The sequence below is a fragment of the Ictidomys tridecemlineatus genome, chromosome 14 (assembly GCF_052094955.1).
Source record: "Ictidomys tridecemlineatus isolate mIctTri1 chromosome 14, mIctTri1.hap1, whole genome shotgun sequence".
In the NCBI taxonomy this organism is placed as follows: domain Eukaryota; kingdom Metazoa; phylum Chordata; class Mammalia; order Rodentia; family Sciuridae; genus Ictidomys; species Ictidomys tridecemlineatus.
This window is the reverse complement of record NC_135490.1, coordinates 12,976,448-12,990,216: the sequence shown is the minus strand read 5'-3', so window position 1 is coordinate 12,990,216 and position 13,769 is coordinate 12,976,448. Positions and strand designations below refer to the sequence as shown.

Genomic DNA, 13,769 nt, shown 5'->3' with positions numbered 1-13,769 from the left:
AGGCAGGAGAATCGCAAGTTTGAGGCTAGCCTTAGCAACTTAGCAAGACTCTAATCAACTTAGCGAGACCCTGTTTCACAATAAAAAGGGCTAAGGATGTGGCTCTGTGGTTAAGTACCCCTGGGTTCAGTCCCCAGTACAGCAATAACAACAACAACAACAACAAGAAATTGCCAGGCATGGTCGTGCAGGCCTATAATTCCAGCAACTCAGAGGCTGGGGCAGGAGGACTGCAAGATCAAGGCCAGCCTCAGCATCTTATTGAGATCCTTTCTCAAAAAACAAACAAACAAACAAAAAAACTTTGTGGTAAAGCATCCCTGAGTTCAATTTCCAGTAACAAAAAACAAAAACAAAACAAAGAAGAAGAAAAGAAAGAAAGAAAAATTAAGATTTCCCCACATAAAATCTGGAAGATTGTTTTTTAATTTTTATTTTTAGTTGTCAGGGGGCCTTTATTTATTTTTATGTGGTGCTGAGGATCAAACCCAGTGGCTCACACATGCTCGGCAAGCACTTTGCCACTGGGCCACAACCCCAGCCCCTGGAAGAAATTTTTATTATCAGACTTGTCCTCCAAGAAATACTAAAGAGAGTCCTTTAATGAAATAACTCTGTAATGAAATGACACTAGACAGTAACTTGGATCCATATGAAGAAATAAATGCTACTGGAAGAGGTGACCGCATAGGTAAATTTAAAAGAAAGCCAAAAAGTATTTTTGTTAGTAGCTTTTCTTCTAAGAGAAAACTGCATAAAGCAATAACTATAAATCTGGTAGAATGTACACATAATGCGTAATGATGTCATTTGTACGACAGTAAAGACAAAGGATGTGGAAATTACTGAAATTAATTTTGTTAATTATCAAGTGAACAAGGTGTTTATTTGTTTGTTTATTTTTGGTACTAGGGATTGAAACCAGAGATGTTTAACCACTGAGCCCCATCCCCAGCCCTTTTTAACATTTTATTTAGAGATAGGGTCTCCCTAAATTGCTTAGGGCCTTGCCAAGTTGCTGAGACTGGCTTTGAACTTGGTGATCCTCCTGCCTCCCAAGTCAATGCGATTACAGGTATGTGCCACTGTACTCTGTATAAATGAGATGTTTAACCTTATGTTAAAATTTTAATCTCCAGGGAAACCATTAAGAAAATAACTCCAAGGCCTGGTGTGGTGGTGCATGCCTGTAATCTTAGCCACTTGAGAGGTTATGGCATGAGGATGGCAAGTTTGAGTGCAGCCTGGGCAACTTAGTATGGCTCTAAGCAATTTAGTTGAGACCCTCTCTCAAAATAAGTGATAAAAATGGCTAGAGATGTGGTTTAATGGTTGAGGGCCCCTGGGTTTAATCCCTAGTTTAAAAAAAAAAAAGAGAGAGAGAGAGAGAGAGAGAAACTCCAAAAACTATATAAAAGTTCATATAACTAGGTTAAAAAAGGGAATTATAATGGTATCTAGAAATGTCTATTTAATACAAAATAAGGCAGTTATGAAAGAGTAGAAGAATTAAAATATATATAGGCACATAGAAAACAAATAAAATAGCGGATATAAATCTCACTGCATTACCAGCCAGGTGCAGTAGCTCATGCCTGTAATCCCAGCAGTTCAGGAGGCTAGGCAGGAGGATTGCAAGTTTAAAGCCAGCCTTAGCAACTTAGCAAGACCCTATCTCGAAATAAATTATAATAAAGAGTTGGGAATGTGGCTCAGCAAGTAAGCATCCATCACAAATTTGAACCCATTATACAATTTATAATGAGGCAGGACGATCACAAATTCAATACTTGGTACCAAAAAAAAAAAAAAAAAGACATCACATGTCAGCAGACCCAACACCACTCAAAAGGTAGAGAGTAACAGAACGGAGTAAAAGAAAAACATAGAGGGCTGGGGATTTAGCTCAGTGGTAGAGCACTTGCCTAGCATGCTTGAAGCCCTTGGTTCAATCCCCAGAACTGCAAAATAAAAAAAATTTAAAATGTTTAGGTATGCTACCTGCAAGAGCCACATTTTAATTTCAAAGGTGTAAGGAGGCTGAAAAATAAAAGGGCAGTACAAAATATACTATGGAAACAATAACCAAAATAGAGCCCAAGAGGCTACATTAGTAGAACACAACTCGGCAGGGCTGAGAATGCAAGATATTTTTTAATAAAGTTTTTATTAAAAATGTATTTACAGAGGATGTAAGATTTTTATAAAATAAATTGTATTTTTTATCATAGCAGTGATCAAATCCAAAAATTAAGGAAATAATTTCATTTGCAATACCATAAAAAGAATATCTAGGAAGAAAAGGAAAGAAGTACAAGACAAATACTGAAAGCCACAGAAAAATTATTTTAAAGATGTGGTATTTCTGTGTTGTCCAGGATTGCCTGAAACTTATGGGCTCAAGTGATCCTCCTGCTTCAGCCTCCCGTGTAGCTGAGACTACAGATGTGTGCCAGTGATCCTGACTTGCAGAAGTATTGTTGAAAAATATAAATAAAAGGAAAGACATCTCATTTTCATGGATTGGAGCATTTAATATTGTTATAAATGCAATACTCCCAGAATTTGAGTCTGTAGATGAATTAAAAATAGATAAATTGGGCTGGTCGTGATGGTGCATGTCTGTAATCCCAGAGGCTCAGGAGGCTGAGACAGGAGGATCGTGGGTTCAAAGCCAGCCTAAGCAACAGCGAGGCGCTAAGTAACTCAATGAGACCCTGTCTCTAAATAAAATACAAAATAGGGCTGGGGTTGTGGCTCAGTGGTTGAGTGCCCCTGAGTTCAATCCCTGTATCCGCCCCCCAAAATAGATAAATTGGACTTCACCAATATTAAATACTTTTGCCAGGTACTGTGACTGGTGCCTGTAATCCCACCTACTTGGCAGGCTGAGTCAGGAGGATCCCTTGAGCACAGGAATCCAAGGACTGCCTGGGCAACATTGTGAGATGCCATATCAAACAAAACAAACCTCCTAATTGAAAACCTTCCAGCTCAGTGTAGAGTATCTAATGTGTGAGGCCCTGCATTCAAACCCCAGCATGGAAGGGGGAAAACAAACTTATGCTTCAAGGGATACTACTGAGAAAGTGAAAAGATGATCCGTAGAACAGAATAAATTATTCCTCTGATAAAATTAATGAGGATGTAAGATATTTTTAAAAATAAATTGTATTTTATAAAATGTTCCAGAATACAAAAAGAATTCTTTCAGCTCAAGAGAAAGATAACCCAATTTTAAAATGAATAAACACTAAAATAGATATTTCCCTAAAGAGCATATGCAACTAGACAGTAAGCACATGAAAAAAAGCTAAATATCCTTAATTATTATGGAAATGGAAAACAAAATCTATGACATTCCACATCACACTAAAACCAGGTAAAGACACAAGAAAGAAAACCTCAGATGGGTATTTCTCACAAGTATATGTGCAAAAATCCTTGACAGAATAACAATGTTATTTTAGCAATACAAAAAGAAGTATACACTATGACCATAGTGAGTTGAATAATGCCCCTCCAAATTCATGTTCCCTGGAATCTGTGAATGTGCCCTTATTTGGAAGTAGGGCTTTTGCAAAGATTGGACTGGATAAGAATGGGTCCTACTCTTGGGCTGGTGTTTGTCCAAAAAGAGGGGAATTTGGACACATACGCAGGGAGAATACTTAGTGAAGCTGCAGACCTTTGGAGGAGAAGATGATGTGAAAGTGAAGGCAGAAATTGGAGTGATATAACTACAAGCCAGAAATACCAGGGTTAGGCAGTAACCAGCAGGAGCTACGAGAATCAAGGAAGAATTCTTCCCTAGAACCTTCAGAGGAAGCATGGCCCCACTCATGTCTTCATTGTGCACTTGTAATATTCAGAACTGTAAGGGAATGATTTTCTGTTGTTTTGAGCCACCCCGTTTGTAGTACTTGGTTACAGCAGCCACGGGAAACAAATACAATAGCCAAGTGGGTTTTTATTCCATTTCTACAAGGCTGATTCAGAGGGGAACTTCTACCGAAAATAATAACAAAACTGACAGCTAAATCAGACTTAGCTGTGAAAAAGTAGATGTTTTCCCTTTAACATAAGGAATAAGACAAAGATGCGCCCCTTTCAGCACTTGTGTTTGGCTTCACGTTGGAAGTCCTAACTATTGCAGTAAGAAAAGAAAATTAAAAGTGTACAGATTAGGAAGAAGGAGAGAAAATGATCTTCATTTGCATGATTATCTGTTGCTGTGGTTTGAATGTGTCCCCCAAGGCTTCGTGTACTGCAGTTTAGTCCCCATTATGAGGTACCTACAGCGTGGAATATCTGAATTGGTGTTTGGAGGCCTGGCCCATGGAAGGGATGAAGATGAGCTAATGTCACGAAGGAGCCCTCTTGAATCAGTCCTGGTAGCTCTGTGAGAAGAAGAGACCGGGAGACACAGTACACTTTTCATCTCTTGCTACACAATGCCCTGTACCATCTTGGCATTCTTCCAGAAAGAATACCACCAGGTGTGGCCCTGCAACCTTGGAACTCCAGAACTATGAGCCATAGCATGCTTCTCTTCACTTGAAGTCATCCAGTCTGTGGTATTCAGTTATTAGCAATAGAAAATGGACTAATATATTTCTGGAGAAAATCCCAAGTAATTACAAAGCAATAAAACCAAACCAAACAAACCCTGCTGGAACTAACAAGTGGGAACTGCAAGGTTGTACAAGGTTAATATGTAATAGTCAATTGCTTTGTTAAAGGAAAAAAAAAAAGAAGAAGAAGAAAGAAAGCCACTTCTCTCTGTCCCAGCAATGAAGAATTAGAATTTGAAAAACATTTATATTAGCACAAAAAAATGGAACACTCATATCTACATTTGAAAAACTACTAAATTATGATGAAAAACATTACAAGAATAATCAAATTCAGAGAGAACTCCATGTTCATTGACAGGAAAACTTGCTATCATTATGATGTCAGTTTCTCCCAATTTTGATCAATAGATTTACTGCAGTGAGTCAAAATCCCAGCAGGTTATTTTGTGGATATCAACAAACCCATTCTAAGGTTTTCATGAAGAGACAGGAAATGTGGGACAACTGATACATTACTGAAAAACAAAACCGAGGGCTAATACTACCCAACTTGAAGACTTAACTATAAAGCTATAGCAATCAAAATTGTATGATATATGTATGTGTGTGTGTATTAGATGAACACAATACCTTTATTTATTTATTTTTATGTGGTACTGAGGATTGAACCCAGTGTCTCACACATGCTAGGCAGGTACTTTACCACTAAGCCACAACCTCAGCCCCCAAATGGTATGGTATTGATGAGGGAAAAGACATACAGGTCAAGGGAAATGAATAGCCCAGAAATAGACCCATGCAAATAAGTCAAGTGGATCTTTAAGGAAAAAAAATAGCAATTCAGTGAAAGAACAGCCTTTTCAACAAATGGTGCTGGAACAACTATGGGCAATTCACATGCAAAAAAAAAAAAAAATCGACATACAGTCTTTAGACCTTCCACAAAAAATTAAATCAAAATGGAGCAAAAACCTACATTTTACATGCAAAACCAGAAAATTTCTGGAAGATAACAGAAAATCTAGATGACCTCAGATTTGGTGATTACTTTTTAGTCACCAAAAACAGTCCATGAAATAAAAAAATCGATAAGGTAGATTTAATTAAAACTTTTGACTCTGGGCAGGGTATGGGGGTGCATGCCTGTAATTCCAGCTATTTGGGAGGCTGAGGCAGGAGGATCACAAGTTCAAGGCCAGCCTGGACAACTTAACAAGACCCCTGTCTCAGGATCTACAAAAAAAAAAAAAAAGGCTGGAGTGTAGTTCAGTGGGAGTATGCTTCTGAGTTCAATCCCTTGAACCACAAGGGGGTGGAAAAAAGGCTCTAGGAAAGACATTATTAAAAGAATGGAAAGATAAGCTGCAGACTGGAAAAAAATATGTGCAGAATACATGTCTTGTAAAGGACCAAAATGTACAAAGAACTCTTATAACTCAAGGAAACGAACAACCCTGTTGAAAAATTGACAAAAGACTGTTCAGGTGTCTTGTTACAGAATACCAACTGATGGCAAATAAGCATATGAAAAAATTCCCAACATTTTATGCTCTTAGAGTTTCACACATTAAAACTGATGATGTGTCATTGCACACCTATTAGAAGTTCAAAATACTTGTAACTCCAAATGCTGATGGGATGTAGAACCACAGGAACTCTCACTCATTGCTAATGGGAATGTAAAATGGTACAGCCACTTTGAAAACAGTTTGATAGTTAATTACAAAACTAAACACATCTGGCCATACTATCCAGTAATCATATTCTAATATTTTCCCAAATGAATTGAAAATTAATGTCCACACAAAACCTGCACATGAAGCTTGGAAGCAACCAAGATGTCCTTCAGTTGGTGAACAGGTAAATAAAATGGTACATCCAGACAATGAAAGGTATTCAGTTCTAAAAAGAAATAAGCTACCATGCCATGAGAAGACCGAACCACCTTGCAGGGAGCGGTGGCATAAACCTGCAATCTTAGCTATTTGGGAGGGCAAAGCCATCTTGGGAGATTTGGTGTAGATTCCATATCAAAGTTTTAGAAGGGCTGGGAATGTACTTCCATGGTAGAGTGGTTGCCTAGCCTGTGTGAGCTCCTGGGTTCAATCCCCAGAGTGCCTCTTCCCCCCCCCCCGCCCCCCCTCAAAAAAAAAAAAAAAGACAGAACCACTTTAAATGCATATTACTAAGAGAAAGAAACCAATCTGAAAAGATTATGTACTGTATGATTCCAACATAGGATATTTTGGAAAAATGTGATTATGGAGACCATAAGAAGATCAGAGATTTGGGAGGTGTATGCAGTTAGACATAGGTGAAGCACAGGAGATATTTAGGCTGTGGAAGTATTCTATATGTTACTATAATGATGGATACATGACATTATACATTTTCCAAACCCATAGGAAAGTACAACACAGAAGAACCTTGATGTAAACTCTAGACTTGAGTCATTACTAATGTATCAATATTTGTGTCCATCAGTTGTAATAAACATATCACCTTAATGCAGTATTGATGATACAGAAAATGGAGTTGGAGGAGGCTCGGGTTGTAGCTCAGTGGCAGTGAGCTCGCCTCCCATGTGGGGAGCACTGAGTCTGATCCTAAGCTCCACATAAAAATAAAATAAAGGTATTATATCAATCTACAACTAAATAAAAATTTTTTTAATGGAGTTGGATGTAGAAGGAGGGTACATGGGAAATCGTACTATTACCTCAGTTCTTATTTTATAAATTTAAAAACTGCTTTAAAAGTAGCCTCTTACTTTAAAGACTGCAGACAGAAAGATATCTTCATATGCACTGAATAACTTTTTTTAAAAAAGATGGGCAATAAAAGTGTTATTGAGAATGTGGAGAAACTAGAACCTTCGTATATTGCCATTGAGACTATAAACTGATGCAGCTACTTTTTTTTAATTAGTTGCTCATGACAATACAGTGATCTTGACATATCATACATTTGAATCAAATGGGATATAAATTCTCATTTTTCCAAGTGTACAGGTTGCAGAATCGCATTGGTTATACGATGATGCAGCTACTTTGGAAAACAGTTTGACAGTTATTTAGAAAGTCAAACAGATTTACCATATGACCTAGCATTTCTAGGAACATACCCAAGAGAATGGAAAACAAGTCCACACACAACCTTGTACTCAGATGTTCACAGCAAAAGCTGGGTGTGGTATGCACACATTGCCCCAGCTACTCGGGAGATTGAGGTAAGAGGATTGTGAGGTTGAGGCCAGCCTCAGTAACAGCAAGTCCCTGTCTCAAAATAACAAAAACAAAAACAACAGTAGAACAAATGTTCACAGCAGCATTGTTCATAGTAGTCAAAGCTAGAAACAATCCAAATAAACGTCCGAGAATCAATGACAAAAGAAACGGGATGTGTGTCTACTTTTTATTGCAATAGAATAATATTCTTCAATACAAAGGAATGAAGGACTGGAACAAGCTGTAGTATGAAAGAACGATAAAAGCATTAAGCTGAGTGAAATTATTTAGACACCAAAGACCACATATTTTATGATTTTATTTGTTCGGTACAGGTCAACCCATACAAAGTTCATTAGTAAAGCCAGTCACTTGGGCACACGCCTGTAATCACAGTGGCTCTGGAGGCTGAGGCAGGAGGATCATGAGTTCAAATCCAGCCTCAGAAACTTAGGCCCTGAAAAACTCAGCAAGACCCTGTGACTAAATAAACTATAAAAAAAAAGGGCTGGGGACATGGCTCAGTGGTTAAGTGCCGCTGGGTTCAAACACTGATACCAAAAAAAAAAAAAAGTTAATTAGTGGGTTCCAGGAATTGTGGGGAGCATGTTTGGGAAGTGACTGTAAGTGTTATGGATTTCCTTTTGGGGTGATAGATAAATTCTAAAATTAGTGGTAATGGGCCAAGTGTGGTGGTGCACACCTGTAATCCCAGTGACTTGGGAGGCTGAGGCAGGAGGATCACGAGTTCAAGACCAGTTTCAGCAACCTAGTAAGGCCCTACTCAACTTAGTAAGACCCTGTCTCACTGTCATCCGTGGGCATGTAGCTCACTGGTAAAGCACCTCTGGTTTCAATTTCCAGTACCAAATAAATAAAATTAGTGGTGATGGTTTCAAAATTCTGAAAACATCAAAATCTTCTTATACTTTAATGGGGTGAGTTTTATGATATATCAAATTATATTTCAAGAGCTAGGTGCAGTGGTGCATACCTGTAATCCCAGCAGCTAGGGAGGCTGAGACAGGAGGATCACAAGTTCAAAGCCAGCCTCAGCAAAAGTGAGATACTAAGCAACTCAGACCCTGTCTCTAAATAAAATACAAAATAGGGCTGGGGATATGGCTCAGTGGTTGAGTGCCCCTGAGTTCAATCCCCAGTACCAAAAAAAAAAAAAATACATTTCAATACTGCTGTTCAGAATAAAAAGCACTCCTCAACCTTGCAGCCTTATTGTTGTCCTGGTGGAACCCGCAAACAGGAAAACAGCTTCCAGGGCTGACTGGGCCCCTGTCATCCCTCCTCTGCTGCTGGTGGCTTTGAAGGAAGCCTCTGCTGCTGGTGGCTTTGAAGGCTTCTTCTCGAGGTGGTTACATTTTGTCCGGCTTTTCCAACTGTCCTGAGTTGAGCGTTTCTCAGTTCTTGATCTACCACCTGAAGCCTTCCAGGCAGTCTTAAGCCAGATGTGACATTTAGTATCAGATTTAAATTTGTATCTCTAAGTCTAGCAATTCTCAAAATTTTTAGTCTTTACATACTTAAATATTACTGAGGGCCTCAAAGAGTTTTTGTTCACATGGGAATATATCTGGAAATAGTTACCATATTAGAAGTTATTTAAAATTATCAATAAACTAGCCAGGCATGGTAGTACATGCCTTATAATCCCTGCTATTCAGGAGACAGGCAGGAGGATGGAAAGTTGAGGCCAGCCTTGGCAACTTAGTGAGACCCTGTCTTGAAAAATAAAAAACAACTGAATGTGGTGGTGCACATTTGTAATCGCAGCAACTTGGGAGGCTTTGGCAGAAAGATTGTAAGGTTGAGGCCAGTCTGGGTAACTTACACCCTCAGCAACTTAGCAAGATCCTGTCTTTTTTTTTTTTTTTGACACTCCAGGGGCATTCAACCACTGAGAAACATTCCAGCCCCTTTTTAAAGACTCTGTCTTAAAATAAAAAATTAAAAGAACTGGGGATGTAGCTCAATGGTAGAGTTCCCCACCAGGTCAGTCCCCAGTACAGTGTGTGTGCACACACACACAAAAGATAGAGATACACAAGTGTTCATGTGTTGCTATATGTTAAATATATATTTATGTAGAGTAATATATTATAAATATGTGTATAATTTTAATTTATTCCTCCTAATCCTGATGAGAAGGTAAAATGATTGTTTTCTCCATATTTCAACTCAGGAGATTGAGTCCTCAGAGCATAGCTAAGGGGCAGTGGAATCAAACCCAGTCCCAGATCTCCTGACCCCAAAACCAGTGTCCTGTTTGCTTATCTGTAAAATGAAGTTTCTTCCAAATAAGTTCCTGAGTCACCTCTTAATACAGCTTATCAGGGGAGTTGGTGAGATTGAGATGGTTGTGCCCCAAATTGGAAAATGGACTAGAGCTGGGCTTCTGAAGCAGGGGCCTGACGAGAAGGTGCCCCCAAGGGAACAAACTCCAGGTTTTCTTCATTCTCTTAATCTGCTCAAGACTGAGCACAAGGGAGGAATTTCTGTTGGCGTGGCTTGAGCCATCTGCATGTCCTGTGGTTTATGTGGTGGCTGTCAACTGGGGGTGGTTTTGTCCTCCCGGCGGGCAGCCTAGAGACACTTTTGGTCATAACTAAGAGAGAATGCTGTTGGCATCTAGTGGACAGAGACCCAGCATGCTGCTGAACCCTGATGCTTCAGAGCACAGCTCGGCCCCCACAATGAAAGATTGTCTGGCCCCAAATTTTGGCAGTGCTGAGGTCAGGCGGGAACTGAAGTTCTGTTACCAAAAGAAGAAATAAGTACCACAAACTGAGGCAGTAATTCCAGTGACTGTGAAGATGGATTACATGTTTGTAAATTTTGGAGTACTTGAGGTTTCTCAGAAAAAGGGGCATTTATAAAATATTTCAACCTCTGAGCTTAAAAAAAGATTATAGGTGATTATTTTTAGGAAAGGTTCTTTGAAATAAAATTTTCATGTAGGATAACCTATAATAATAGTGCATGCATATGTAATTAATATTTAAACTTAATTCATAATTTAGTTTTTTTTGAGCAACAACAAAAAAAATTAGTATGAACTCACTCAACCAGAATCAAAACTGAATTAAACCAAGGCCAGGTGTGGTTAGCATACCCCTGTAATCCCAGCTACTTGGGAGATTGAGGCAGGAGAATCCCAAGTTTAAGGCTAGCCTCAGCAACTTGGTAAGAACCTGTCTCAAAAACTAAAGGATAAGAGCTGTAGTTCTGTGGTAAAGCATCCCTGTGTTCATTCCTCAGTACCAAACAACAGCGACAAAACACAAAAACCTGAATTAAACCAAAGCACTCTTTTTTTTTTTATTGTTGGTTGTTCAAAACATTACATCTTTCTTGATATATCATATTTCACAATTTGATTCAAAAGGGTTATGAACTTCCAACCAAAGCACTCTTAAGGGGACTTCTTACAATTGAACTAAGCTTTTTTTTTTTTTAATATTTATTTTTTAGTTGTAGTTGGACACAATACCTTTATTTTATTTTTTATGTGGTGCTGAGGATCGAACCCAGGGCCTTGCACATGCTAGGTGAGCTCTCTACCACTGAGCCACAACCCCTGAACTGTTGAAATTGAACACAACTAGAACATGATTATGTTCCCCAAATGGGAAAGCAATTATTCTTCAAACTTATTCAAGACAGTAGATAATTTATTTAGTTATAATAAAAACATTTCACATTATGCAGATTGTAGGATAATATTTAGTTAAAGAACCTTTCATTTCTCCACAACTTTGGATGTTGCCAGTATGTCGGAATCTGAGGATGGTGGATCTGTGGCTTGTGTGTTCCTTTGTTACAACTTTTCCAGCACTTCACCATGTTCTTTGCCTACACAGTTATTAGCGATAAATCCAAGTAGAAGGAAGACTGATTCAGCCCATAATTTTCCTACTGTTCCCTTTTTTTTTAAGTTTATTGAACATCTAATTATTTCTGAACTTGTTTTTGCTATTATATGTGTTTTCCTTTTTTTTTAAGAGAGAGAAAATTTTTTTAATATTTAATTTTTAGTTATCAGAAGATACAACATCTTTGTTTGTATGTGATGCTGAGGATCAAACCCGGGCCGCATGCATGCCAGGAGAGCGCGCTACCACTTGAACCACATCCCCAGCCCCCTACTGTTCCCTTTAACTTTGTTCCCTCTGTTTGAAGATAAGCTGTGTACATGTGACTCATAACTTGCCTATTTGGCTTTCATATTTTGTAATACCCATGCTGTTCCAGGTCTGTTTTACTACCCTGAGAAAGTCTAGAAATGATTAGAAGCTTTTTTCCATGCCTGTCAGACATGGTAACTTTGGAGCCAGCTGCCAAAGGGATCCACTGCCAGGTCTCCAGGTTGGGATTTGAATAAGTCTCTCTCACTGTGGTCCTTTGCCCGAGGGCCCCACGAGTTACCTCATTTGGGTGTCATTTCAGGTGAACCACTGTCTACCAGAGAAGATTGTGGTGTACCGTGATGGAGTGTCTGATGGCCAGCTGAAAACAGTTGCCAACTATGAGATTCCTCAGCTGCAGAAGTGTTTTGAGGCTTTTGAGAATTACCAGCCCAAGATGGTGGTGTTTGTAGTTCAGAAGAAAATCAGTACCAATCTGTACCTGGCTGCTACTGAGCACTTTGTGACACCCTCCCCTGGAACTGTGGTAGATCATACAATAACAAGTTGTGAGTGGTAAGTGGGCAACAAAAAGACAGTATTGGAGGATAGGTTGGAGCAGTTACCTGTTTCCGGGGTATTGGGATGTGGAGGATGCCAGAGAGATTGGAATGGAATCCACAGGTTCTCTTTTTCTTTCTTTTTTCCTTTGTAAATTTTTTTTTTTTTTATTTTGGTGCTGAGGATTGAACCTGAGGCGCTTTACCACTGAGCTGCATCACCAGCCCTCCTTATTTTTTGAGACAGGATCTCACTAAAGTTGCTCACTAAATTGCTGAGGCTGGCCTTGAACTTTCATACTCCTGCCTCAGCCTCCTGAGTTGCTGTGATTACACATGTGCATCACCATGTTCAACCAGATTCTACTATTGAAAAAAATAAAGCTTTAAGCTAGACTTGGTGGCACAGGCCTCTAATTCCAGCAACTAGGGAGGCTAATGCAGTAGGATTGCAAGTTGTAGGCTTAAAAATTTAGTGAGTTCTTGTCTCAAAATAAAAAATAAAAAGGTCTGGGGATGAAGCCTGGTGGTAGAATGCCCTTGGGTTCAATTTCCAGTGTCAGGAGGAAAAAAGAAATTAAAAGAAGAAAAGTTTTAAAAACATTGAAAACCAACAAAGCTTTTACCGTTAATACAGAATTCTGCCTACGCAGTCTTGTCCTAAGACCCAGAAGGCTAACCCTTCCACGCACAGGTAAGGGAGCATCTCCCACCACTGCAGTAGCCCAATGAGTCAGGAGACCTAAATTCTAATACTAATCTGATTCTTGTGTGTCCTGGATCCAGTCATTTTCCTTTCTAAGCCTACATGGAGGAGCTAGAGTGATTTCCAAGATCCTCTCCAGCTCCTCCAGCTAAATCTTACCATGTCCTTCATTGGTGCTTTTTCCTTCCTAGGGTGGATTTCTACCTCCTCGCCCACCATGTACGACAGGGCTGTGGCATTCCTACGCATTATGTCTGTGTTCTCAACACTGCGAACCTGAGCCCTGATCATATGCAGAGGTGATAACTTACTCCTTTCTCACCCTAACTTCTGACCAGCTAACTAGGTGGGGTCACTGCCTGCCCCCAGGTATACCTACCCCTTGAATTTGACCACAGTGGTATTCTTTTGAGAAGTAACTGGTAATCCCGATTTTACAAAATTACTTGAACATCTTAAAATAAATAAATACATAAATAAAACTGATATCAGCTAGTGCCCCTGAACGTTCTAAAGTACTCTTATTTATTCAAGAGACAATGTCTTGCTGTGTGGCTTAG

The 13,769-nt window shown here is 39.1% G+C and overlaps 1 protein-coding gene across 2 annotated transcripts in view; it reads left to right on the top strand.

Moving 5' to 3' along the window:
* Positions 1-13,769, top strand: part of Piwil2 (piwi like RNA-mediated gene silencing 2) — a 58,374-nt gene that overhangs the window by 42,019 nt on the left and 2,586 nt on the right. For both annotated transcript variants that reach the window (XM_040293084.2, XM_005329338.5), the window contains exons 21-22: positions 12,266-12,519; positions 13,401-13,508. In XM_040293084.2, the coding sequence (XP_040149018.2) occupies positions 12,266-12,519; positions 13,401-13,508 (362 nt within the window). The remainder of the gene's footprint in view (positions 1-12,265; positions 12,520-13,400; positions 13,509-13,769) is intronic.